Source organism: Polistes fuscatus, unplaced genomic scaffold (genome assembly GCF_010416935.1).
Source record: "Polistes fuscatus isolate 324 unplaced genomic scaffold, CU_Pfus_HIC Scaffold9, whole genome shotgun sequence".
In the NCBI taxonomy this organism is placed as follows: Eukaryota; Metazoa; Arthropoda; class Insecta; order Hymenoptera; family Vespidae; genus Polistes; species Polistes fuscatus.
Window position 1 is genome coordinate 201,127 of NW_025113173.1, and position 27,984 is coordinate 229,110.

Sequence of the window (27,984 nt, forward strand, 5' to 3'; positions counted from 1 at the left end):
GTGTACTTGATACACAATTGAAATTAAAAGAATTTAAATATACATACAACAAGAGTCAAAGTTTTAAAACCTTTTTTCTCAAAAAAGACTGCGCATTTTGAAAAAACCCTTTACCACGATAACACCCTAAAAGTTTACTACTAATATACCAAAGCTCGTTAAGATCTGTAGGGGTCCCAGTGTAGGGTCCCCTTGTAAGGGTAAGTCGACGACGCTGAATCGGATGGTGCTAATTTTTTTGCAATAGGATCCCAAGTTTTTAAGAAAAAGGGTAAAAAATGGATAAATGGCCTTATCTTAGAATCTAGGCATTTAATCGAAAAAAGTTTGAAACAAAAGTTGTAGAGTATTAAAAAATACATAAAAAATGTTCTGTGGTTTATCTTCGTATTTGCAAAAATAAGCGAGAAAGAGTGGTAAGAGAAATTGTAAGAGAAGGGGAAAGCAAGTCTTGCCCCTCTGACGGTTTTATCAACCGAGCGCGCTAGTATGCTAGTTGCGTGCGAGCGTCTGTGTGTACTAATCGCAAACGAAGGATCTTCGGACCCCTTTCTATTTGTTTAGGCAATAGCGAGTATTTTTTTTTCCTGGCCATCGAAAGCTGAGCGTTCTGTATACGATTTTTTCTTTCGGTAGCAAGCATTTTTTGTTTTGGCCATCTAATGTCGAGGGTATATATCCATTTATACCGACGCATAAGCGCGGCGTTTTTAAATCGAATCTTGATGCTTATGACACGCTGTTTTTTTATTTATTGTCAAAAATAGTAAACCTTGAATAAAAGAAAAACAATAATTCATTTTAACAGAAACTATTATTATTTAGTCGAGAGGAAAAGTAATGAATTAATTTTGTGCCTCGCCATAAAATTAATTAGAATAATTAATTGATATTAATTTTTTGCCTCACAAAAATTTATTTCTATATAAAATTGAATACGTATTCTTTGTAAGACGAAATTTAAAATTTAAATATTTTTCGTAATAAATTACTTATTTTATATAATATTAAATTACTGATGTTTTATTTTTTAATTATTTATTTGTGTATTAAATTGAATACATATTTGAAAAAAAAAATTTTCTATCTACACATAAAATTAATTTAAGATATACAGAAAAGGATATTCTAAAAACATGGAATTTATTTTTTGTCTAGACATAATAATAATATAATAATAATAACTTTAATTAAAAAATAAACAAGGAAAATTAAAAAGTTATAAGAAAAATTAATAATGATAATAATAATAATATTATTAATAATAATAATAATTTTTTTTTTCTTTAAGTTATTTTTTTCTTTGAAGTTATTTTTTTTGAAGTTATTTTTGAGGTTATTGAGGTTATATTCGTTTTGGTAGGCCAAAGAAATGTAACTTCTTATGTGCGTACATAAGTACATACGCACCAGTTTTTTTTTGCTTATGTGAGTGTCTTAGACGTTGATTGTATTTGTTTCTTTATTATCGTGCTCGGAGAGCGTATTGAAGTTCCTGACAAACTTTTAACAAATTTTTCAGTAAAGGTCATCTGAAGGTCAACATTTTTCACGTCGTTGGATTCGGTTTTTCTTTAACTCATAAGAATATTTTTGTAAAAATATTTTCCTTTAAAAAAAATACGATGACTTTTATATTTTGAAAAATATGACCTTGAAAAAAAAATTCGGCCTATCAATATAATGTGCGTCTTTGGACAGAATATTTTTGTCCTCTAACATTTTATCTATCGTACAAAATAAACGAGATACTTTAGGTGGTCGAGTTAGGCAAAAGACCCTATATAGTATAGTACTCATATACATACGTATGCACGTGCTGTAGGTAAGGTTTCGATGTGTTCCGGGATGTTATTACCGGAAAAATTGTCTACCGTATAAAATGTAGGCTAGTAATACTATAATATATAACGTGATATAACGAATTAACGTATTTCATTAAAATACATATAAAATTTAATTTCTTTTGAACTTCCAAAAGTGTCTGCCATAGCTTAAGAACCGTCACAATTTTCTGCCGTTTTTTTTTCTGCATAATAATACTAGTAAATAATAAAATATCTAGACGACAGTCTTGGTAAAAAGCTCTTGAAGTTGGTTTAAATTTTGAACCTGTGCTACCTGGACATTTGAACCTGTGCTATATGGACCGCCGCCGAGCTTAGTTAATTTCCGCCTAATGTATGTATAGTAGGTATGAAAGATTGACTGAACGAAATTTGGATTTTGGTAAATTACGTGCATATGCTTGCCACTGGATCTTGGATTATTGCGTTTCTATGTAACAATAATTTTCTAATGATTTTCTATTGAATCATTATCAGACAAGACAGACGTGTAATAAAACACGTAATAGAAATACATAACATATTATACGATTAAAACACGTGCGATCAAAAGAAAATTTGTCTAGCACATTAATTTAACATTTCAATAAGATAAGAAAAACTGAGTATTTTATCTTGAATAATTATAACTAATCGAAACGCTTATATAATAATACAAAATAAAGTCATTTCAATCTGACCTTTAACCGAAACACTTATTGCTTCTCATTTTGTGTATCTCGTTTGACTAGTAATTATTTATTTGCATAATACAAAGTCAAATAGAGGTAAGGGAAAAAAACAAGATTTCTTTAAGAGGAAACTATGTTTATAACATCGATTAACTTCTCTTTTCTAATGTAAGAAACTACGTAGATGATACATTCCGAGTACACAAACTAGTATCGAATAAGTATCGGAATAAACGAATTGATAAAATACAGCTTTTTGTCTAATGTTTTCCATACGTGTTTAACCTGACATCCTTGACGCCTGGACAAAGTATGATCTCGATCTTGCTTAAACGCGTTTAAAGTTTCAAAGAGACGTTTACACATAGTTAAAAATTTTTGTTTGCAGCTTACATGAAGTAAGGAATATTTGTCGGATCGTTTTGAAATTTTCAGAGAATATACTTAAATATATGTACATTCCGAAAATGAAAAAAAAAAAAAAATCGATTTTTTTTAAATTCTAACTGCGCATAACCCCTTAAATAGGTTCCCCGTGTGACGATTCTTTTCTAGTTTCTGTTAAATCACGAAAGATATAAGAAGTCGCTGCGGAGGTTAAGCTTAATATCACTTCTTGGCTTACAAGAGAGGGCCCAGTTGTATTTTAAAACTATTTTTGCTTGTTCTATAATTTTCTATTTGTTTAACTAAACATGTGGTATATAAATAAAGTTAGTGTTTCAACAGCAATAATAATAATGTTATTCTATGTTCTGAAATATATAATAAATAGATTTCGTGAGTATAACATGGTAAAAAAATTTTCGGGACCTAAAGCTTACCCTTTAATTGGAAACCTTAATATATTTCTTGGTGATTTAAAAGGTACATTTTTATTCTATTTTTATAATGTCTATATTTATGCGATCTCTATTGAATGAATTTGTCTTACAATTAGAAATAACTCATAAATTAATGAAATTATCTGAAAACTATTCTTCGCCGTGGCTATTGTGGTTAGGCCCTCAATTAGCCCTAATCTTCGATGATCCTGAAAGTATTGAGGTAAGATTTATCAAATTTACTGCACTTCGTTATAAACGGTTTGCCCGAATTAGATTTTCTCTTATTTCGGCTTTTTTACATCTATTTTTTGCTTTCTTTTTAGTTTCTATTAACAAATTCTAACGGTTATGAAAAAAGTTCTGTATATGACTTTATGAAATATTTTTTTGGTAATGGAGTGTTTACTGCACCAGGTAAACTATAAGTTCACACGTGCTATATATATATATATATAAGGATCTCTCTTTGTCTCTTTTTTAATAAATAAATATATAGAAAAAAAATATTATACAAAATTAAAGTAAGAAATATTTTCTTATTCAAAGCATCCATATGGAAGATTCATCGAAATATCTTATATCCAGTATTCAAAGATAAAATGGTTTCAACTTATGTGGACTTAATAGTAAAAAATTCAAACAGACTAAATAACATTTTAGAAACTACTAACGGAAAAAACATAGATTTCATGCATTACGTACATCTTTGTACGTTGGACATCATATATGGTGAGATTTGGATATTCTGAAAAGTTCAAATATATGTATGGAACTATTAAAATTTTCTAAAAATTATTTTTCTTATACTGACAGATAGCCTATTGAAAAGTGATTTAAATTTGCAGAGCAATCCGGATTGTAATCTTGATAAATATATGTCGAAGTAATAATTAGTAAAATATTTTTTTATTTGTATTGTAATCTACTATTATTGCATATTTGTCCTCTTATTGTGAATTTTATTTTTATTTAGAGCGATGGACATAACTATACAAAGAATATTGAAATTCTGGTTACATCCAAATATTATATTTAACAATTCATCTAAGGGAAAACGTCTACAAGAATATCTTTCCCACATTAATAAAATAACGAGCGAGGTATAAATAAAACGATTACTCACACTTTTAATTATCTCAATTTTCCTCAATATATATTTTTCTAACAAAATTAATATTTTATTCATGTATAAAACTTTCATTCCTCAAGATTATAAAGAAAAAGAAGGAGTCAATGCACAAGGATAACTTTACCCAGGAAGGAAAAGGTCCATGTTCAAGTAAAAATAACCATTAAAAAAATTATTCTTTTAATAATGTATTTATAGAAGAATGCTTCTTATAATAATTATAAATAATATATAATTATACTCTTCTCTAATTAAAGGAAAAGATACCAGCTCATTTCTAGACGTCATATTTAAATCGCTTTACGAGTCCGGAGAATATTCGGAGGCAGATATTCGTGATGAAATAAATACATTGGTTTTTGCAGTAAGATGAATTTATTTAAGATTATTTAAAATTTTTTTTTCATTCAGTAAAAGTAAAAAACAATTTGTATTAATTTTTAGGGAAGCGATACTGCCGCTAATACACTTTCATTTTTATTTTTAATGTTAGCCACGTTTCCGGACATTCAAGTACGCTCAGATACCACTTATGCATTTTTATTTATTATCTTTTAAAAATCAATTATATTTTCATACAAAACTTGTATCATTTATTCGGCTTTTTCGATTCCAGAATCAAGTATACGAAGAGCTGTACGATTTGTACGGCTCAAGCGATCTAAATGAGGTTCCTATTACAATGGAAGATACTAAGAAAATGAAATATTTAGAACGAGTAATCAAGGAGTCGTTACGTCTTTTCCCACCTGCACTACTTATTGGGCGAACACTAAAGCGGGATACAAAAGGTATTTTTATATATAATAAAATTTTTATTGTTTTTTTTTTCTTTTCCCACTGAGTTTACAGTCTTATGTAGTAATAATATGTATTTATTTATTTTATTAAGTGAACGAAAATGTTATATTACCAAAAAATTGTCACGTAGTTATTTCAATATTTTCATTGCACCGAAAATATAAATATTGGACTGATCCGTTAAGATTTAACCCGGATCGGTTCTCGCCGGGAAATTATAACAAGAAATGTTTTCGTCCGTTCAGCTTTGGGAGTACAGAATGTATAGGTAAAAGCATATTTTTATTCATTCTTGAATTAGTATTCTAAATAGTTGATCAATAAAGTATTTGTTATTTTAATATTTCTTTTTTAGGTCAAAAATTTGGCATGACGCAAATGCGGGTAATAGCTGCCACTTTATTGAGAAAATTTCTTGTTCGAATAGACAACCCAGTTTCCGTTGAAAATATTGACTTAAAGTCCAGAATAACTTTGCAACCAGCTGAAACTATATTCTTGAGATTTAACAAGCGATAATATTTATAATTTTTGTTGATATTATTTTCCTAATAAAATAATTAACTGTAATAATTAACTGTACAAATAAAAAATAATTTTTAAAAACTATACTTTTCCAGTTTTCATTTAGGATATCGGTAAATATCGCTAATAATCTATAATCTTTACAAATGGTACATAAATCGTTATCACGTTGAGTGCCACACAAATTCTGAAGGAAATCCTCGACAGGCCACGCTTGGTATCTAGTATTGAAAAAGAAGTATAACTTCAAAACAAAAACAATAACATTCACATTGCACGATACGTTTTCAGTCTTTTATGCCACACTCTCGATATTTTTATAATTAATTACAGGTCAACTATCACAATATTTACATATTATTATTATTATTATTATTACTTTTATTTTTACATAGAATATAGTTAATAAGGAGATCTGTTTCCCCCTTCCTACTTGATGATCGGTAATATTCGCTAATGTTAACCGATTTAAAATTTTTTTTTATTGAAGTAATACTTCTTTTGGCGCGCTTGGGAAAATGTGATGGGAGTGACTTTTTTCCAAGCGACATGGTTAAAAATCGACACCACGAAGTTTGTCGGGTATTTACGATGCGCAGCAAAGCGATTTCAAATTTACGGCATGAAGTCGTCTTTCACATCTCTTCTTCTTCCTCTTTTTTTTCTCAAGCGGGTCACCCATCCAATTACTAATCGTACTCAGCGCTGCTTGACTTAAATGATCGAGCGGGAAGTAGTTCTATCACCGCGCCATGGCCGTTGACGCATAAATTAATTCGATATATCTCCCTTATATATAGTGTGAAATGATATCTATATTTTGATATTTTCATCTTTTTTTCTTTTTTTATTCTCCTTTTTATATATAAATTTATTATATTAAATCCATTAAAAATATGATTCATTTATTTTTTTGTTAAATAAATAAATAAATAATAATTAGTAGCTTATCTTCTCATACTTCCAATCCTAACCCTTTTACCAGGTCACGCTATATATATATATATTTATAAAATTAAATAAATAATTAAATGAATAAAACATAATAATAAAAAAAAATAATCTTCTTACATTAGAGAATATCATCGATCATTAACCAGGGAGGGGAGAATAGGTTCCTTTATCAACTATATTCAATGCAAAAAAAATTATTAATAACAATAATAATAATAACATTAATTAAAAAATAAACAAGGAAAATTAAAAAGTAACAAGAAAAATTAGTATTTATAATAATAATAATTATTATTATTTTTTCTTGAAGTTATTTTTTTGAAGTAATTATTGAGGTTATTGAGGTTATATTCGTTTTGGTAGGTCAAAGAGTATAACTTCTTACATGCGTACATAAGTACACACACCAGTATTTTGCATGAAATATTTAATGATTAAAGTATATATAATTGTTATTTATTATTATTAAAGTTGCATATATTTTTATTGTGTTTACTAGGTAAAAAATAAAATGATAACTGTTATTCTAAAAAATAATCGTCTCTAAATATTTGCGCAAGATTTGAAAAATTTTATTATTATATTTCTAATTTTCTTTGTGATAACTTTCGTTCTCTTTCCTTTAAATAATTAAAAATTAATAAACGTTAAAAATATTTTTTAAATTTATACATATAAAAAAATAATAAAAAAAAAGTTCTGCTAGAAGAATCGAACACTAAACCTACCGATGCAACAGACGCGAACACTACTACCTAAGCAATTACGTCCCTTAATATATAGTTGAATTTATAAGAATATAAACACCGTTATAACAGAATATTAACACCGTTCGGATCGTAAGAGTCGTTCCGCGAAGATGCAGAGGAAAGAATCATTCTTCTCATTCGAAAGTAACAACTTTATATGACATTTAAAAATAAACATATATGTGTGTGTGTGTGTGTGAGGTTTGTGATACTTTGACTTCTACGAATAAATTCAAATATAATCATTATAACCAATTTACCGATAAAAGTAATTTAAGTATCACTCGAGTTATTTTGTAATATACTGAATTTTTATTTTAATGTGTTTATTTTTCAGTCTATTTGTGAAATTGCATCTTTTATAGTTAGGAATACGAATACCGATATCCTAATAAAAAACTAGAAACGTATAGTATTAAGAATTTATTTTTAATTTGTACGGTTAATTATATATTACAATTGTTTGATTAGTAACATAATAATGACAACAATGATAAATATTATCTCTTTTTAAATCTCAAGAATATAGTTTCAGCCGGTTTCGTAGTAATATTGAATTTTAGGTTGACATTTGCAATTGGTATAGGTTCGTCTATTTGAATAATAAATTTTCTTAATACGGTAGCAGCTATTGCCTTCATTTTGGTCATGGCAAATGTTTGACCTGAAAAAGCAATATTCAATAAAAATGTACTTAGCCGATCGATTGTTTAGAATACTATTTCAAGAATGCATAAACATGTGCTTTTACCTATGCATCCTCTTCTCCCAGTGCTGAACGGAATAAAACATTTGGAGTTATATTTTCCTGGTAAAAATCGATCCGGGTTAAATCTTAAAGGATCAGCCCAATATTTTTCTTTCCGGTGTAGTGTAAATATCATAAAAAATACCTGACAGTTTTTTGGTAATATCACATAGTCGTTCACTTAATAAAATAAATAAATACATATTATTACTACATAAGACTGTAAACTCAGTGGGAAAAGAAAAAAAACAATAAAAATTTTATTATATATAAAAATACCTTTTGTATCGCGCTTTAGTGTTCGCCCAATAACTAGTGCAGGTGGGAAAAGACGTAGCGTCTCCTTGATGACTCGATCAAGATATTTCATTTTCTTAGTATCTTCCATTGTAATAGGAACCTCATTTGGATCGCTTGAGCCGTACAAATCGTACAGCTCTTCGTATACTTGATTCTGGAATCGAAAAAGCCGAAAAATGATACAAGTTTTGTATGAAAATATAATTGATTTTTAAAGATAATAAATAATAATGCATAAGTATCTGAGCGTACTTGAATGTCCGGAAACGTGGCTAACATTAAAAATAAAAATGTTAGCGAAGTAGCGGCAGTATCACTTCCCTAAAAATTAATACAAATTGTTTTTTACTTTTACTGAATGAAAAAAAAATTTAAATAATCTTAAATAAATTCATCTTACTGCAACAACCATTGTATTTATTTCATCACGAATATCTGCCTCCGAATATTTCTGGTTTCGTAAAAGGATTTAAATATTGCATCTAAAAATGGACTGGTATCTTTTTCTTTTTTAAAGGAGAATAATAATATTTTATTTATTATTATTATAAAAGGTATTCATCGATAAATTCATTACTAAAAAATATTTTTTAAAATGATTATTCTTACTTGCATGTGGATCTTTTCCTTCCCGGGTAAAGTTATCTTCATTCATTGAATTCTTCTTTTTCCTTATAATCTTAACGAATATAAAAGTTATATATACATGAATAAATTATTATTTTATTTCAAACTAATATATTTTTTTAATATTCGACAATTTAAAACAAAAATTATTTCTTGGTATTTTTACCTCGTTTGTTATTTTATTTAAGACGGAAAGAATTTCTTTAGCCGTTTCCCCATAGATGAATTGTTAAATATAATATTTGGATGTAACCAAATTTCACTGCTCTTGTTGCAGCTATGTCATCGCTCTAAATAAAAATAAAATTCACAATAAAAATACGAATATTCAATAATATTAGATTATATTATAAATTTAAAAATATTCTTCTGATTATTACTCCGACATATATTCATCATATTTGCAATCCGGATTGCTCTGCAAATTTAAATCACTTTCCAATAGGCTATCTGTCAGTACAAAAAAAAAACAATTTTTAGAAAATTTTAATGTGTCCATCTATATTTTTTAGAATTTCCAAATCTTACCATATATTATATCCAGCGTACATAAATGTACGTAATGCATAATGTCTACGTTTTTTCCGTTTGTAGTTTCTAAAATATTAGCTAGTCTGTTTGAATTTTTTATCATTGAGTCCATATAAGTCGAAACTTCTTTGAATACTGGACTTAAGATTTTTTGATGAATGTCCCATATTGATGCTTTAAATACGAGAATATTTCTTAATTTAAATATTTATAGTATCTTTTTTATATATTTATTAATTAATAAATAAGAAAAGAGAGATTCTCATATATTCATGTGTAGGTGTGTAGGCATTATATGCAATCATAAAAAAAGAAAACTATTTTCATTAGCAATCGTCTAAAAGACATATTTAAAAAATACTGTATTACAGTAGGGTATACATAGTTTTTTTTTTAATTAAGAAGAAAGCAAGTAAACCTATAGTTTACCTGGTGCAGTAATAATCCATCACCTAAAGCATTTTTCATAGGGAAATATAGAGAACTTTTTTCATAACCGCTAGAACTGTTTGATAGAATCTAAAAAGGAAACAAAAAATTAATATAAAAAAAAGCCGAAATAAAAAAAATCTTATTCGGGGAAATCGTTTCTAAAGAAGTGCAGTAAATTTGATAGATCTTACCTCAATATTTTCAGGATCATCCAAGATTACGACTAATTTTGGGCCAACCCACAGTAGCCACGGCGAAGAATAGATTGTAGATAATTTTATTATTTTATGAGTTATATCTAATTGTAAGACAAATTTATTGAATAGAAGTCGCATAAATATAGATATTATAAATAATAAATAAAAGTATACCTTTCATATCACCAAGTAATACATTCAGATTTCCAATCAGAGGATAAGGCTTTGGACCTGAGCATTTTTTTACCAATTTATGTTCACGAAATTTATCTGATATATATTTGATTAAATAAAATAACAGTATCATTATTACTATTGGATTAAAAAATTTAATAATATACAACATGTTTAGTTTAACAAATTATAAATTATAAAACAACTTAAAATAGTATTAAAATACTTCTGGATCTTCTCTTGTATGCTAAGAACAGATATTAAGTTGATACTCCGCAGTGACTTCTTGTATCTTTTGCGTCTTAACAGAAACTAAGAAAGAAACACGAAAGGGGAGCCTATTTAAGCAAAACCAATATATTACTTTGTCAAGTTTTCAAGGATACCATCAACACGTATGGGCAAAGTTAGACAAAAAGATCTATTTTATCAATTCATTTATTCCGTGCGTAATAATGCTAATTTACATAAATAGAAGAAGTTAATCGCTGTTATAAACATAGTTTCTTCTTAAAGAAATCTTCTTTTTTTTCCCTTCCCTCTGTTTGACTTTGTATTATGCTAATAAAGTGAATAAACGAGATACATTAAATGAGATGCAAGAAGTGTTTGGATTATAGATCAGATTGAAATGACTTTATTTTCCATTATTGTTATATAAAAGTACCGATTAGTTTTAATTATTCGAGAAAAAAATACATCATTTTCCTTATCTTATTGAAATGTTAAATTAATATGCAAGACAAAGTTTTATTTTTCTAGCACGTCTTTTTTTGCACGATTTATTATTTACTTCTGTTACGTGTTTTATTACACTATCTTGTCTGAAAATGATTCAACAAAAATTCGTTAGAAAATTATTTTTACATAAAAACGTAATAGTCCGGGAGCCTGTGGTTATCAAACGGTATGTAATTTACCAAAATCCAAAATTCATTCAGTCAATCTCTCATAATTACTATACATTAGGCGGAAACTAACTAAGCTCGGCGGTGGTCCACATGGCGTCACTTAGGTAGCGTAGTTACAAAATTCAAACCAACTTCAAGAGCATTTTACCAAGACTGTCATTTTGATATTTTTTTTTTACTATTATTATTATTAAAAAAAATAATTGCAGACAATTGTGAAAGTTTTTAAGTTATAGAAAACACTTTTGAAAGTGCCAAAAAAAAAAACAAATATCAAATGTATTTTAACAAATCAAAACTTTCTATGTTATTTATTATAGTATTAGGAGCCTACATTTTATACGGTAGAAATGTTCTACGGTATCAAAAAATAAAATAATAACATCCCGGCAGACAACGAAACCTTATCTATAAACAATAGTAAGTATGAGAGTATAATGACGATAATAATATTATAATTGAAATTTGTATTTGTATTTTTTATCCGTTTAAAGCAAAATACGAATTTGATAAAAGAAAGTAAGAGTTGTTTACGCTATAAAAAAATATATTTTCATATCTATAACAAATTTGTGTTCTATACATCAATGTTATCTTCGGAATCATTTCCATCATACAATGGATTTTTATAATCAACTCAATTGATTTTTTCAGCATGTCGAGCGCTTCGCGAAGTCTTAAGAAAATCACCGTCAGGCCACGCGCGCGTTACTTATATTAGTAAAGAAAAAGAGCAGTTTTTTCGACAGTGACTGACGTGGAACTCAACGTGTTAAAAATGAAATTCAAATTTGTAAATTGAACCAATCATATTTAAAAAAAAATTGAATTTATAAAAATTTGAAAAAAAAGAGAAAAAGGAAATTAAATAGAACTTTACAAAATTATAAATTTAATTACGTTCACTATATACGTTGCACTCTGTACCCACGTTCCAAAATATACTAGAAAAATATTTGCCATAGAACCGCTACTGTAATGAGCTGAAAAAAAGAAGAATGTTATTTCAAGTAAATACAATAATACTGTATTATTGAAAATAGAAAAAAAAAAATCTCTTTTGGCTTTATATGGTATAGTTTTCATATACATTCGTATTTACTTAGTCCACTCAAACGGGTCCAATTTCTGAATTTCTGATGACAGCAAGGGAAATTGATCTAAGGGTAAGTCGACGACGCTGAATCGAATGGTGCTAATTTTTTTGCAATAGGATCCCAAGTTTTTAAGAAAAAGGGTAAAAAATGGATAAATGGCCTTATCTTAGAATCGAGGCATTTAATCAAAAAAGTTTGAAACCAAAGTTGTAGAGAATTAAAAAATACATAAAAAATGTTTTGTGGTTTATCTTCGTATTTGCAAAAATAAGCGAGAAAGAGTGGTAAAGTAATTGTAAGAGTAGGGGAAAGCAAGTCTTGCCCCTCTGTCGGTTTTATCAAGCGAGCGCGCTAGTATGTTAGTTGCGTGCGAGCGTCCGTGTGTACTAATCACAAACGAAGGATCTTCGGACCCCTTTCTATTTGTTTAGGCGATAACGAGTATTTTTTTTTCCAGGCCATCGAAAGCTGAACGTTCTGTATACGATTTTTTCTTTCGGTAGCAAGCATTTTTCGTTTTGGCCATCTAATGACGAGAGTATATTTATTTATACCGACGTATAAGCGCGGCATTTTTAAATCGAATCTAGATGCTTATGACACGTCGTTTTTTTATTTATTGTCAAAAATAGTAAACCTTGAATAAAAGAAAAACAATAATTCATTTTAACAGAAACTATTATTATTTAGTCGAGAGGAAAGTAATGAATTAATTTTGTGCCTCGCCATAAAATTAATTAGAATAATTAATTGATATTAATTTTTTGCCTCACAAAAATTTATTTCTATATAAAATTGAATACGTATTCTTTGTAAGACGAAATTTAAAATTTAAATATTTTTCGTAATAAATTACTTATTTTATATAATATTAAATTACTGATTTTTATTTTTTAATTATTTATTTGTGTATTAAATTGAATACATATTTGAAAAAAAAAATTTTCTATCTACACATTAAATTTTTTAAGATATACAAGAAAGGATATTCTAAAAACATGGAATTTATTTTTTGTCTAGACATAATTTTAATTCATTTTTATTATGTTTTAAGAAAACAGTAATGCGTTTTTATTCAGCTTCAAAGTCATAAAAATTCTATGAAAAAAAATTGAGCACCTGTCAAGTGGTGTGCTTGCGTAAGTAGTATCGTCTTCGCTTCTCGCGCCAGTTATTAACGTTCGATTCTTCGTCGGGGAATTATTTTTTTTTATAAGTTTTTCTATCTTTAACAAGGAGACGGTCAGTGAGTCCCACCTCAGATTTTTTTCAAAGTTTGTCAATTCTCAAAGAGAGAACTAGTGCTGTCACCGCACCATGGCCGTTGACACATAAAGTAATTCGATATATCACTCTTATATAAAGTGTAAACTGATATCTATATTTTGATATTTTTTTTATTCTTTCTTATATATATATATATATAATATATCGATCGATTGAAAATATTTTTCTTTTTTTTTTTGTTAACTTAATAAAAAATAATAATTAGTATCTTATCTTCTCATACTTCCAATCCTAACCCTTTTTACCTGGTCACGCTATATATATATATTTATAAAATTAAATAAATAAATAAATGAATAAAAATATAATAATAAAAGAAAAATAATCTTCTTACATTAGAGAATATTATCGATCATTAATTAGGGAGGGGAGAACAGGTTCCTTTATCAACTATATTCTATGTAAAGAAAAAATTAATAATAACAATAATAATAATATTTATAATAACTTTAATTTAAAAATAAACAAGGAAAATTAAAAAGTTATAAGAAAAATTAATAATGATAATAATAATAATATTATTAATAATAATAATAATAAATTTTTTTTTCTTTAAGTTATTTTTTTCTTTGAAGTTATTTTTTTTTAAGTTATTTTTGAGGTTATTGAGGTTATATTCGTTTTGGTAGGCCAAAGAAATGTAACTTTTTACGTGCGTACATAAGTACATACGCACCAGTTTTTTTTTGCTTATATGAGTGTCTTACACGTTGATTGTATTTGTTTCTTTATTATCGTCCTCGGAGAGCGTATTGAAGTTCCTGACAAACTTTTAACAAATTTTTCAGTAAAGGTCATCTGAAGGTCAACATTTTTCACGTCGTTGGATTCGGTTTTTCTTTAACTCATAAGAATGTTTTTGTAAAAATATTTTCCTTTAAAAAAAAATACGATGACTTTTATATTTTGAAAAATATGACCTTGAAAAAAAAATTCGGCCTATCACTATATTGGCGTCTTTGGACAGAATATTTTTGTCCTCTAACATTTTATCTATCGTACAAAATAAACGAGATACTTTAGGTGGTCTAGTTAGGCAAAAGACCCTATATAGTATAGTACTCATATACATACGTATGCACGTGCTGTAGGTAAGGTTTCGATGTGTTCCGGGATGTTATTACCGGAAAAATTGTCTACCGTATAAAATGTAGGCTAGTAATACTATAATATATAACGTGATATAACGAATTAACGTATTTCATTAAAATACATTTAAAATTTAATTTCTTTTGAACTTCCAAAAGTGTCTGCCATAGCTTAAAAACCGTCACAATTTTCTGCCGTTTTTTTTTCTGCATAATAATACTAGTAAATAATAAAATATCTAGACGACAGTCTTGGTAAAAAGCTCTTGAAGTTGGTTTAAATTTTGAACCTGTGCTACCTGGACATTTGAACCTGTGCTATATGGACCGCCGCCGAGCTTAGTTAATTTCCGCCTAATGTATGTATAGTAGGTATGAAAGATTGACTGAACAAAATTGGATTTTGGTAAATTACGTGCAGTATGCTGGCCACTGGATCTTGGATTATTGCGTTTCTATGTAACAATAATTTTCTAATGATTTTCTATTGAATCATTATCAGACAAGACAGACGTGTAATAAAACACGTAATAGAAATACATAACATATCATACGATTAAAACACGTGCGATCAAAAGAAAATTTGTCCAGCACATTAATTTAACATTTCAATAAGATAAGAAAAACTGAGTATTTTATCTTGAATAATAATAACTAATCGAAACGCTTATATAATAATACAAAATAAAGTCATTTCAATCTGACCTTTAACCGAAACACTTCTTGCTTCTCATTTTATGTATCTCGTTTGACTAGTAATTATTTATTTGCATAATACAAAGTCAAATAGAGGGAAGGGAAAAAAACAAGATTTCTTTAAGAAAAAACTATGTTTATAACATCGATTAACTTCTCTTTTCTAATGTAAGAAACTACGTAGATGATACATTCCGAGTACGCAAACTAGTATCGAATAAGTATCGGAATAAATGAATTGATAAAATACAGCTTTTTGTCTACTTTTTTCCATACGTGTTTAACCTGACATCCTTGACGCCTGGACAAAGTATGATCTCGATCTTGCTTAAGGGGTTATACGCAGTTGCGAGGCTCGAAAAAGACGTATTTTCATGAATTTTTTATAGAAACAGTTTTTATTTCTCAAACAAAAGTGATGGTAATTCAAATAGAGCCAACTTTTGAGAATAAAATAGCGCGTCGATTATGTAAAAATATTAATCTGCACCGCTCCTGTAGATGATTTCCTGAACGTCCTCTAAAAAAAGACGTTTGGCGGTTATCTTCATTTTGGCGGTTTGGATAATTGAAATTAAAAAATATAGTGGATTCTTTTAAAGGATAGATTAATGCAGGTATTAAAACCAAGGAATAATAAAAATTTTGATTTTTGACAAAATGGAGTCTATTTGAAAAAAAGTTGTTGTTTTTGACTAAAATTTTCGCTCTAAATTGTTACAAAAAAATAGTAATAAATTTTTTAAAAATTATTCCTCATACTTAATACCTGAGGAATATATCTAAGAAGATTGTGTAAAAATTTGAAACCGATCGGTTAAGCCGTTTTTGAAAAATCGAGATCACCGACTTTGAAAATACCGTTTTGAGAAAAACGCGTTTAAAGTTTCAAAGAGACGTTTACACATAGTTAAAAATTTTTGTTTGCAGCTTACATGAAGTGAAGAATATTTGTCGGATCGTTTTGAAATTTTCAGAGAATATACTTAAATATATGTACATTCCGAAAATGAAAAAAAAAAAAAAATCGATTTTTTTAAAATTCTAACTGTGCAGAACCCCTTAAATAGGTTCCCCGTGTGACGATTCTTTTCTAGTTTCTGTTAAATCACGAAAGATATAAGAAGTCGCTGCGGAGGTTAAGCTTAATATCACTTCTTGGCTTACAAGAGAGGGCCCAGTTGTATTTTAAAACTATTTTTGCTTGTTTTATAATTTTCTATTTGTTTAACTAAACATGTGGTATATAAATAAAGTTAGTGTTTCAACAGCAATAATAATAATGTTATTCTATGTTCTGAAATATATAATAAATAGATTTCGTGAGTATAACATGGTAAAAAAATTTTCGGGACCTAAAGCTTACCCTTTAATTTGTGTGTGGAAACCTGAATATATTTCTTGGTGATTTAAAAGGTACATTTTTATTCTATTTTTATAATGTCTATATTTATGCGATCTCTATTGAATGAATTTGTCTTACAATTAGAAATAACTCATAAATTGTTCGATTAAAGGTCGGGGTGAATGACAGTTTTGTGCGAAGTATTACTAAATATGGATCATATATTTTAACAAAACACAAGAAAATAGAACAAAATACAAGTAAAAACTACCTTGATATATATATAGTCGCACTTAAGACTTAAACACTTACTGACTTCTAATAATAAGCCCTGTACAACTTCTAAATAATAATCCCTGCACAACTTCTAAATAATAATCCGTGTACAACTTGTAATAATAATTCTTGAATAATAATCCTGAATCCGGTCCGGTGCCCGTCTCTTATACCCCGCATATCGGGGGGGAGGAAGGACTCTCCTTTTCCTACAGGGCGTTTCTCATCAAATCACCGATTCCCTATTGGTCATCTCTATTTTCCCCTTTTAACGCCTGTAACGCCTTAGCGAGAGAGTATCTTTCAAAGTTATCGGGATTTTTCCCGTTTAAAATTACATTTGTTTACCTAAGGGGGGAACGACCATGAGACCCCTTCTTTTGAGGAGACCGAATATCTTAAAATTTTATTTTATTATATTATTTTATGATATTTATTATCGGTTTTTCCTTTAGATTATATTACTTATTTATTTAGGTTTTTTTCCTTTAGATTATATCACTTATTTATTTAGGTTCTTTCCTTTAGAATTCTTATACAAATAGTTTCTATCTCGGCTGTAGGCTGCTCGGTTCGGCGTAATGTGACATAAATTAATGAAATTATCTGAAAACTTTTCTTCGCCGTGGCTATTGTGAAACGACATTTAGTGTTCGTTATAAACCGTATCGTTCCTACTACTCAAGTAAACGCTCGCGACTGCTCTCGCAACTCTTATCTTATTTATTCCCCCTCTATTTTACATCAGCTGACCTGTATGTCAGGTACGTACCAATGATTTCGACTAACGCGGTAAATCAATTAAAGAATATTTCTTTACATATATATATAAGGATCTCTCTTTGTCTCTTTTTTAATAAATAAATATATAGAAAAAAAACATTATAAAAAATTAAAGTAAGAAATATTTTCTTATTCAAAGCATCCATATGGAAGATTCATCGAAATATCTTACATCCAGTATTCAAAGATAAAATGGTTTCAACTTATGTGGACTTAATAGTAAAAAATTCAAACAGACTAAATAACATTTTAGAAACTACTAACGGAAAAAACATAGATTTCATGCATTACGTACATCTTTGTACGTTGGACATCATATATGGTGAGATTTGGATATTCTGAAAAGTTCAAATATATGTATGGAACTATTAAAATTTTCTAAAAATTATTTTTCTTATATTGACAGATAGCCTATTGGAAAGTGATTTAAATTTGCAGAGCAATCCGGATTGTAATCTTGATAAATATATGTCGAAGTAATAATTAGTAAAATATTTTTTTATTTGTATTGTAATCTACTATTATTGCATATTTGTCCTCTTATTGAGAATTTTATTTTTATTTAGAGTGATGGACATAACTATACAAAGAATAATGAAATTCTGGTTACATCCAAATATTATATTTAAAAATTCATCTAAGGGAAAACGTCTACAAGAATATCTTTCCCACATTAATAAAATAACGAGCGAGGTATAAATAAAACGATTACTCACACTTTTAATTATCTCAATTTTCCTCAATATATATTTTTCTAACAAAATTAATATTTTATTCATGTATAAAACTTTCACTCCTCGAGATTATAAAGAAAAAGAAGGAGTCAATGCACAAGGATAACTTTACCCAGGAAGGAAAAGGTCCATGTTCAAGTAAAAATAACCATTTGAAAAATTATTCTTTTAATAATGTATTTATAGAAGAATGCTTTTTATAATAATTATAAATAATATATAATTATACTCTTCTCTAATTAAAGGAAAAGATACCAGTTCATTTCTAGACGTCATATTTAAATCGCTTTACGAGTCCGGAGAATATTCGGAGGCAGATATTCGTGATGAAATAAATACAATGGTTTTTGCAGTAAGATGAATTTATTTAAGATTATTTAAAATTTTTTTTTCATTCAGTAAAAGTAAAAAACAATTTGTATTAATTTTTAGGGAAGTGATACTGCCGCTAGTTCGCTAACATTTTTATTTTTAATGTTAGCCACGTTTCCGGACATTCAAGTACGCTCAGAAATCAATTATATTTTCATACAAAACTTGTATCATTTATTCGGCTTTTTCGATTCCAGAATCAAGTATACGAAGAGCTGTACGATTTGTACGGCTCAAGCGATCCAAATGAGGTTCCTATTACAATGGAAGATACTAAGAAAATGAAATATTTAGAACGAGTAATCAAGGAGACGTTACGTCTTTTCCCACCTGCACTAGTTATTGGGCGAACACTAAAGCGCGATACAAAAGGTATTTTTATATATAATAAAATTTTTATTGTTTTTTTTTCTTTTCCCACTGAGTTTACAGTCTTATGTAGTAATAATATGTATTTATTTATTTTATTAAGTGAACGAAAATGTTATATTACCAAAAAATTGTCACGTAGTTATTTCAATATTTTCATTGCACCGAAAATATAAATATTGGACTGATCCGTTAAGATTTAACCCGGATAGGTTCTTGCCGGGAAATTATAACAAGAAATGTTTTCGTCCGTTCAGCTTTGGGAGTAGAGGATGTATAGGTAAAAGCATATTTTTATTCATTCTTGAATTAGTATTCTAAATAGTTGATCAATAAAGTATTTGTTATTTTAATATTTCTTTTTTAGGTCAAACATTTGGCATGACGCAAATGCGGGTAATAGCTGCCACTTTATTGAGAAAATTTCTTGTTCGAATAGACAACCCAGTTTCCGTTGAAAATATTGACTTAAAGTCCAGAATAACTTTGCAACCAGCTGAAACTATATTCTTGAGATTTAACAAGCGATAATATTTATAATTTTTGTTGATATTATTTTCCTAATATAATAATTAACTGTAATAATTAACTGTACAAATAAAAAATAATTTTTAAAAACTATAAATTTCCAGTTTTCATTTAGGATATCATTAGGATATTCGTATTTTAACAACAGAGGATACAATATCACAAATAGACTGAAAAATAAACACATTAAACTATTAATTAAGTATTTTACAAAATAACTCGAAAGACACTCAAGTTGCTTTTATCCATAAGTTGGGTATATTGAGGATATTTGATTTTATTCATAGAAGTCGAATTATCATATAGTAATTCTTAAATTTAATATAAATTTATTAGTTTTGAGTGAGAAGAGTGAATCTTTTCTCTGCATCTTCGCGTTCGATTCTCACTGTCAATAAATACACTGCTCGAAGAATTAATTGTGCCTGTATTGCATTAATTGCAAAAAAAAAATTATCGAGTAAGGAAAAATTAGAAACTCTTCCTAAACGCGATGGTACTTTAGACGAATTATCTAAAAAATAATAATTCAATTTACTCAAAAATAACTTTCTTTAATGTAATAAATTTCTGTATGAAATATAATTTAACATATATTCTTATCGAATTTTTACATTGTATGATCCGAAGACACGCAATCTTCGTCATTCATCAGATTCGACTTTAAATCGTTAATATTGTCACTTTTTGGAAAATTTCCTGATACTCCAGAAATGTCAACTGCACTATCTTCTAAGCCTTCTAATCTCATATATGCTAAATGTATCAGCACTATCAACTACTAATTCGTATGCCAAATAAGCTATTTATTGAAATCGCTGTTTATATAGCCAATCGAATAAGTATAATTTAAATTGTTAATTATGATTTAGTTCTGCAATTTAAATGCGTTTACTATTCATTATGCTGCGTTGTCAATGCATTATTGTATAAAAGAAATCTTTCCTAGGGCTTTCGATGACCTGTGATTTAAAATTGTTTTTATATAAGAAAAATATTTCCGTATGAACGATACGTTAAACGATTCTAGATAGTTAATTCTTTTAAATTCAAGAAAATGTAATACTTGCTGTAATAGACAATTTTTTCAAGATCCTATAAATATGTTGAATAGTAATATACTTCTATATAATATAGTTTTGTTTGAAATACTTTTCGAACATTCTTAATGCAGCATCATAGTATTTAAATATTAGGGAAAATTAACAATTTATAGCATTAAAAAACATTTAACTACAAGTAATATTTTATTTTACATTTTATTTAATATGAATAATATAATATAATTTACATTATACGAATCATTAATCTCATAACATAGCAATACTTGAGATAATGTTTCTAATTGTTAGTATTGCACGCATAAGAAACTTTCACAGGAATTAATTTAGATGGTAAGAAGAATGTAGAATTAATAATATCCAGGAAACGTATATAAATGTGGGAATCGAGCACCTCCAAGCCAAACACTTTAAGTAGGCGTTCGTTAGGAGATTGGACGGTGTGCCCTGGATAGTTCAATTGGTTAAAGAGCAGTCGCCCGGAAAGCGGAAGATCCGGGTTCGAGTCCCGGTCCAGTCTGTCCAACGGCCCAATTTTTTCACGAATCCTACATTTTGGGGGCCCCTCCAGGATTAAAAGAGAATAGATTTCATGTGTGCAATAAAAAGTCGTATAAAGTCGTATAAAGTCGTGTGAAGTTGCATAAAGTTGTATCAAGTCGTAAGTTGCGTTACAATTACCAGCAGTGTGAATCCCATTCTAAGTTGATTAAGAGTGTTGCGCGAGGAAAGTTGACCACGCGTGAATACTAAAGTAAAGTTGTGAAGTAATCGGTAGTGTTGGTGTAACGGTGATATAGGAGGACGATAAAGAAACATTAATAAGAAAAGTAGCTGTTTGAACGATGGCTCAATTGAAGGTAACACTCGAAACAAGTGCGGATGAGCAGGAAGTTGGACGTAGGAATTGAACGAAAAGGCCGTTCAAAACACGTCACTAAGAAGACGAGTTGAAGAACGAAAGCGTCAAGGTAAAGCAGTCGAGGAAGAAGCCGTCACTTACACCTATGAGCAGATTGACTCCATGAAATTAAGGGAGTTAAAAGAAGCGGCGAAGAGTTAAGGTTATCCACAGTCGGAAATAAGCAGGCGTTAAGAAATCGCTTGAAAGATGCGATGAAAGATGAAGAAAGCGAAGACGAAGAAAGTGAAGAGAAGAAGAAGAAGAAGGAGACGAAGGCAAACGAGAAGAAGAATCACAGAGAGGTGGACAACGCGGGGAAGGAGGAGCGGTTAGCGTTGTTACGCAACAACTCGCTTCGTTTTCCATAAAGGATGTGGAAGAAAGCCTATCATATTTCAACGGAGAGGATAAGCTACTGATATATCATTGGATCCACGATTTTGAAGATACCAGCGTATTGTTGGGATGGAACGATTTGCAGAAGTTTATCTACGGGAAACGTATGTTAAAAGGAGCGGCAAGACAATTTATATCGTTCGAAAGAGAAATTAAATCATGGGACAGCTTAAAGCGTAGTTTGATTAGGGAATTTCAGGTAAAGGTAAATTCAGCCACGATTCATAAGCAGTTGTCCAAGCGTAGACAACAACCAGGCGAAAGTAGTCGTTTGTACATTTATAGTATGCAAGAAATCGCGAATCAAGGTAACATCGAAGAAGACGCCCTTATACAGTACATGGCGGATGGTTTGTTAGGCGAACGTCGCGATAAGGCAGTATTGTACGGATCCCGAACGCTCACAGAATTTAAAAATAATATTCAAATATTTGATAAACTTAAAGAAAGTAACGTACAAGGAACGCGATTTAGAAAAGATAATCAAGGAAACGTAGCGTCGACACGTATCGGTAGATCTCCGGCGATAAAGAAAGGCCATTGTTACGGGTGCGGTTCGGAAGCACATAGTTATCGTTTCTGTCCAGACAAAGAAAAAGGTCTCAAATGTTTTAAATGTAATAATTTCGGTCACATAGCGAGTCATTGTAATAAATCACAGCAGCCGTCGGAAAATAAAGCAAGTATCAATTGTGTTCAATCTACTACGGATAGAGTTGCGATCAGGATTAATGGTTTGTTAGCATATGCGTATTATATACGGGCAGCGAAGTAAGCATTATAAATTCAGAGCTATATAATAAATTAGGAAGACCAAGATTATATGAAACCACTCGACGATTGACAGGGTTTGGTAATGCGAAACAAAGCCAATAGGGAGATGTGAATTAAATATCGATATCTAAGACGGTAGACATAAAACGGATGTATTTGTAGTAAGCCAGTCAGATATGAGATACGAAGTTCTTTTAGGAAGAGAGTTGCTGAAAGAGTTAGACGTTCGTATAAATAAAGGGCGAGTAGAAATAAGACGACCAGACAAAAGACTCAGCGAGGAGATAAGCGAGGGATCGGTAAAATCGAGCGACTATGGTTATGTTGGTGGGGAGCGACGGACGGATACAGACGATATGAATGCAAATAAAGAAGTAGAAGATATAAAGGCGATAATGGAAATAAAATATGTAGATACGGATGAAATAGACGTAAAAGAACCGTACAAGGTGCGCATAAAAGAATTAATACAAAATTATAAGCCAAATACTAAACCAGACGCGCGAACAGAGACAAAAATAAAGTTGACGGATAATATTCCAGTTTGTTCTAAGCCGAGGAGATTAGCTCCGAAAGAGAAAAAAATAGTTACGCAACAATTAGACGAATGGTTGGACGAGGGAATGATTCAACCCAGTACAAGTGAATATAGTAGTCCGGTAGTAGTGGTACCTAAGAAGGACGGAACTTACAGAGTTTGTATTGATTACCGTAAATTAAATGCAAAGGTGATAAGAGATCGATTTCCAATGCCATTGATCGAAGACTGTCTCGATGCGTTGACACAGGGAGTGGTATTTTGACAATTGATCTTAGAACGGGTTTTTTCATGTCAAGATTGAGGAAGATAGCCGTAAATTCACTTCGTTTGTTACTCTAGACGGGCAATTTGAGTTTCTTAGAACACCTTTTGGGTTATGTAGCAGTCCCGCCAGTTTTTTAAGATTTATTGATGAGGTTTTGGCGATTTGGTAAGGAAGAAAATAGTGTTAACATACATGGACGATCTTATTATCCCAGGTATCGATTACGAAGATGCGTGTAGAAAGTTGGAAATAACGTTAACGGTAGCAGCTCAGAGCGGGTTAATTATAAATTGGAAGAAGTGCAAGTTCCTTCGGGAGGAAATTGAGTTCTTAGGACATGTGGTGTGGAATGGGAGTATTCGGCCATCACCCACGAAAATAAAAGCGGTACAGCGGTTTCCGGAACCGAAGAATAGAAAGCAAATTCAAAGTTTCTTAGGTCTGACAGGATATTTTCGTAAATTTATTAAGATAAGATAGCTAAGATAGGACGCTAAAATAGCAAGACCATTATCAGATTTGTTAAAGACAGGTAAGACATTTGTCTTTGATACCGTTGAAAGAGAGTCGTATTCGCGATTAAAGTATTTTTTGTCTCAAGAGCCGGTGCTCCGTATTTATGACCCCGGAGCAATGACGGAATTGCATACTGATGCAAGTATAGACGGGTTCGGCGACGTATTATTGCAAAAATACGACAACGAAAATAATTACCATCCGGTTCATTACATGAGTTATAAAACGTCGGAAGCAGAGAGGAAGTACCATTCGTATGAATTAGAAGTCCTAGCGATAATTAAAGCAGTTCAGAAGTTTAGAGTCTATTTGTTAGGAATAAGATTTAAGTTAGTTACGGATTGCCAGGCATTCCAAAAGACGCTTAAGAAAAGGGAGTTAGCATCTAAGGTAGCAAGGTGGGCGTTGTCATTGGAAGAATTCGACTTTGAAGTTGAACACCGTCCAGGAGAAAGAATGAAGCATGTAGATGCACTTAGTCGTTATCCGGTAATGTGTATCGAAGATTAAAAAATATAAGAAAGAAACAGGAAGAAGAGGAAAGATTACGTGTCATACGTTTTATAGTAGAAAAAAAGCCATACGAAGATTATATTTTAGAAAATAATATTTTGATGAAGCGTGTAAACGATAAGAACGTGATAGTGTTGCCTACGAGCATGCAGTCTAATATCATAAGAAAGATTCACGAAAATGGTCATTTCTCTGTACGAAAGGTAGCCGAAAAAATAAAAGAAGAATTTTATATACCGGGTCTGAAAGAAAAAATCGAAAAGATCATCAGCTGTTGTGTACCGTGTATATTAGCGGAGCGTAAGTAGGGGAAAAAGGAAGGTCAGTTACAGCCGATACCGAAGGGGGATAGACTTCTCGAGACTTATCATGTCGACTATCTAGGGCCGATGACAGCGACCAGTAAAGCTTATAAGCATATCTTGGTAGTGGTAGATGGGTTTTCTAAGTTTGTGTGGCTATACCCAACTAAGACGACAACCGCACGGGAAACGTTAGAAAAACTTGGGATACAGCAGAGAACATTCGGTAATCCGACACGTATTATTACAGATAAGGGAACCGCATTCACGGCAACAGAGTTTAAAGAGTATTGTATGACGGAAAGGGTCGAGCACGTTCTAACTACCACCGGTATACCGAGAGGAAACGGTCAGGTTGAAAGAATTAATCGAATTATTATCTCGGTACTGACTAAGATGTCGATGGACGCGCCTGACAAGTGGTATAAGCACGTAGATAAGGTCCGAAGAGCGATTAATAGCACTTATCAGTGTAGTGTAGATGCGTCACCTTTCGAGGTGATGTTTGGCGTAAAAATGAAGCAGCGCGAAGATTTAGCTATTTTAGAATTAATAGAGAAAGAGGCGATATTGCAATATTCTGACGAGCGCTTAAGACTGAGAGAAGCAACGAAGGAAAGTCTGTTAAAAATTCAAGAAGAGAATAGGCGTAATTATAACCGTAAATGTAAGAAAGCGAGTGTTTACAACGAAGGCGATTTAGTAGCGATAAAGCGCACGCAGTTTGGTGGGGGGTTAAAGAGACAAAAGAAATTCTTAGGTCCGTATAAGATATCTAGATGTAAGAGAAATAACCGATATGAAGTGATTCGTGTTGGTGGGGATGAAGGACCAAAGATCACCACAACGGCGGCGGATTACATGAAACCGTTCGAAGAGTTGCCTTCGGGGGCCGAAGGAGATGCAGATATGGCCGAGTGTGGGAAGGGAAATTAGACAAAGGGACTACGAAACAAAATACGATATGGTTGGTATGACCGTTGGGAGGTAGCGACGTGCAGCGGTACGTTGCTATGCAAGTAAACAGTGGAAAAAAGCACAAAAAACTAAGTTAGTCATCGTTTAGCCTTTAAGCAGCGAACATCTATTACTGTATTGAATTGTATCAGATTAAATTGCATTTACATTGAAACTAGGCCAGTCAACGCGGGCCAAAAACTGACCTTTTTAGCTAATCGCTTTAAAGTTTGACCTAAGGGTTAGTTGACGACGCTGAATCGAATGGTGCTAATTATAATAAAATCAGCAACCGGCATCTTGGGGAAAAAGTGTAAAAAAGGGTAAAATATAGCCTTATCTTAGAATCTAGGCATTTAATCAAAAAAAGTTTCAAACAAAAGTTGTAGAGAATTGAAAAATACATAAAAAATGTTCTATGAGTTATCTTCGTATTTTCAAAAATAAGCGAATAAAATTGGATTGAAGATGGGAAAAAAATTGTAAGAGTGGGAGAAAGCAAGCTTATCCCTCCGTCGCGTTTTACACGCGAGCGAGCTAGTGTGCGTGCGAGCGTCCGTGTGCACTAATACACAAACGAAGGATCTTCGGCAATCTTCGGGACTCTCGGTCTTGAATGAAAGTGCGAGTGAGAGAACAAACCAATATTTCTCTCTTTTTATTTATCATGCGATAACGAGTATTATTGTCCTTGGCCATCGATTGTTGAGCGTTCTGATATTTCTCTTTTTATATTTTTTCTTTCGGTAGCAAGAATTTTACGTCTTGGCCATCGAGCGTCGAGCGTTTTGTATACGAGTGCGAGTGAGAAAGAAAACCGATATTTCTCTCTTTCTTTTTTTTCTTTCGGTAGCGAGAATTTTTCGTTTTGGCCATCGTGCGTTTTGTATATCTATATATATCGGCGTATAAGCGCGGCATTTTTAAATCGAATCTTGATGCTTATGGCACGCCGTTTTTTTATTTATTGTGAAAAATAATGAACCTTGAGTAAAAAAAAAAAATAATTCATTTTAACAGAAACTATTATTATTTAGTTGAGAGTAAAAATAATGAATTAATTTTGTGTCTCGCCATAAAATTAATTAGAATAATTAATTGATATAAATTCGTTGCCTCACAAAAATTTATTTCTATATCAAATTGAATACGTATTCTCTTTAAGACGAAATTTAAAATTTAAATATTTTTCCTATAAATTATGTATTTTATAAAATTTTAAATTACTGACTTTTTGTCTCGTAAAAATTTATTTGTATATTTTCGTATAATATAATGAAGGCAAAGTTAATCACGATAAATAGCAATTAATTTTGATATTTTTGTAAAATTTTAAAAAAATTAAATGGTTTTATTTTTCTAAGTGTACTAAGTCTTTTTTTTTAAATGAAAACTATGTTTCACTCAAGAATGGGTCGAACATTTAACAAAAATAAGATGAGACGGAGTTTTTATGAAACACAAAATCTATTCATTCTATTCGATTATTATCTATATCGATCTTATTATATATATTCTATATCCATTTCTGGCTCATTTTCGTGAAACTCATTGTAATTCTAAACCTCGGAGTCTACGCGCGTTACTTACTATTGAAAACACAGTTGCATTTCAGTCGCCGGTGATTGTTCAAATTTCAACTGTTTCGAGTTTTCATTCTGTATTGAACGGTGGGACGCTTTGAAGCAGAAAATTCGTTTCTCGTTCTTGGTTTGCAAAAGTCTAGTGCTGTGTAAGTTTTGTATGCTGTTTCTACA

At 30.3% G+C, this 27,984-nt stretch overlaps 3 protein-coding genes across 5 annotated transcripts; 1 reads left to right on the plus strand and 2 right to left on the minus strand.

Annotated features, from left to right (window-relative positions):
* Window positions 1-7,795: 7,795 nt before the first annotated feature.
* LOC122525661 (cytochrome P450 4C1-like) lies at window positions 7,796-9,397 on the minus strand. 3 transcript variants are annotated; one of them, XM_043648587.1, is made up of 7 exons: window positions 9,345-9,397; window positions 9,161-9,230; window positions 8,804-8,872; window positions 8,531-8,705; window positions 8,397-8,431; window positions 8,255-8,311; window positions 8,076-8,167 (listed from the first exon to the last, which is right to left on the minus strand). In XM_043648587.1, exons 2-6 carry the CDS (start codon window positions 9,200-9,202, stop codon window positions 8,255-8,257), a joined length of 378 nt encoding a protein of 125 aa, XP_043504522.1. In that variant the 5' UTR covers window positions 9,203-9,230; window positions 9,345-9,397; the 3' UTR covers window positions 8,076-8,167. The 3 variants fall into 3 exon arrangements, with proteins under 3 accessions (XP_043504520.1, XP_043504521.1, XP_043504522.1); XM_043648585.1 differs by having other exon boundaries at window positions 7,796-8,167; window positions 8,255-8,431; XM_043648586.1 differs by lacking the exon at window positions 9,345-9,397 and having other exon boundaries at window positions 7,796-8,167; window positions 8,255-8,431; window positions 9,161-9,275.
* Window positions 9,398-9,455: 58 nt separating this feature from the next.
* On the minus strand, window positions 9,456-10,650 carry LOC122525680 (cytochrome P450 4g15-like). The gene is made up of 7 exons (XM_043648600.1): window positions 10,513-10,650; window positions 10,333-10,439; window positions 10,139-10,228; window positions 10,028-10,046; window positions 9,707-9,883; window positions 9,559-9,628; window positions 9,456-9,468 (listed from the first exon to the last, which is right to left on the minus strand). Exons 1-7 carry the CDS (start codon window positions 10,643-10,645, stop codon window positions 9,456-9,458), a joined length of 609 nt encoding a protein of 202 aa, XP_043504535.1. The 5' UTR covers window positions 10,646-10,650.
* Window positions 10,651-18,092: 7,442 nt separating this feature from the next.
* Window positions 18,093-19,541, plus strand: LOC122525657 (cytochrome P450 4C1-like; the record flags this gene model as incomplete). The annotated part of the gene is made up of 7 exons (XM_043648581.1): window positions 18,093-18,317; window positions 18,402-18,471; window positions 18,562-18,688; window positions 18,798-18,867; window positions 18,975-19,081; window positions 19,162-19,230; window positions 19,299-19,541. Coding segments are annotated over exons 1-7 (816 nt in total), but the record flags the coding sequence as incomplete, so codon positions are not given.
* Window positions 19,542-27,984: the final 8,443 nt, after the last annotated feature.

What these genes read in the sequence shown, in the direction of transcription:
- LOC122525661 (XM_043648585.1), bottom strand. Translation starts at nt 9,202, where the DNA reads ATGAAGATAACTTTACCCGGGAAGGAAAAGATCCACATGCAA. An exon ending in ACTAAAGCGCGATACAAAAG is followed by an intron (nt 8,432 to 8,530) that starts GTATTTTTATAT and finishes TATTTTATTAAG; the next exon opens with TGAACGACTATGTGATATTA. An exon ending in TGGGAGAAGAGGATGCATAG is followed by an intron (nt 8,168 to 8,254) that starts GTAAAAGCACAT and finishes TTGCTTTTTCAG; the next exon opens with GTCAAACATTTGCCATGACC.
- LOC122525680 (XM_043648600.1), bottom strand. Translation starts at nt 10,645, where the DNA reads ATGATACTGTTATTTTATTTAATCAAATATATATCAGATAAATTTCGT. An exon ending in ATTACTTGGTGATATGAAAG is followed by an intron (nt 10,440 to 10,512) that starts GTATACTTTTAT and finishes TCTTACAATTAG; the next exon opens with ATATAACTCATAAAATAATA. An exon ending in TACGCTGGATATAATATATG is followed by an intron (nt 9,629 to 9,706) that starts GTAAGATTTGGA and finishes TTGTACTGACAG; the next exon opens with ATAGCCTATTGGAAAGTGAT.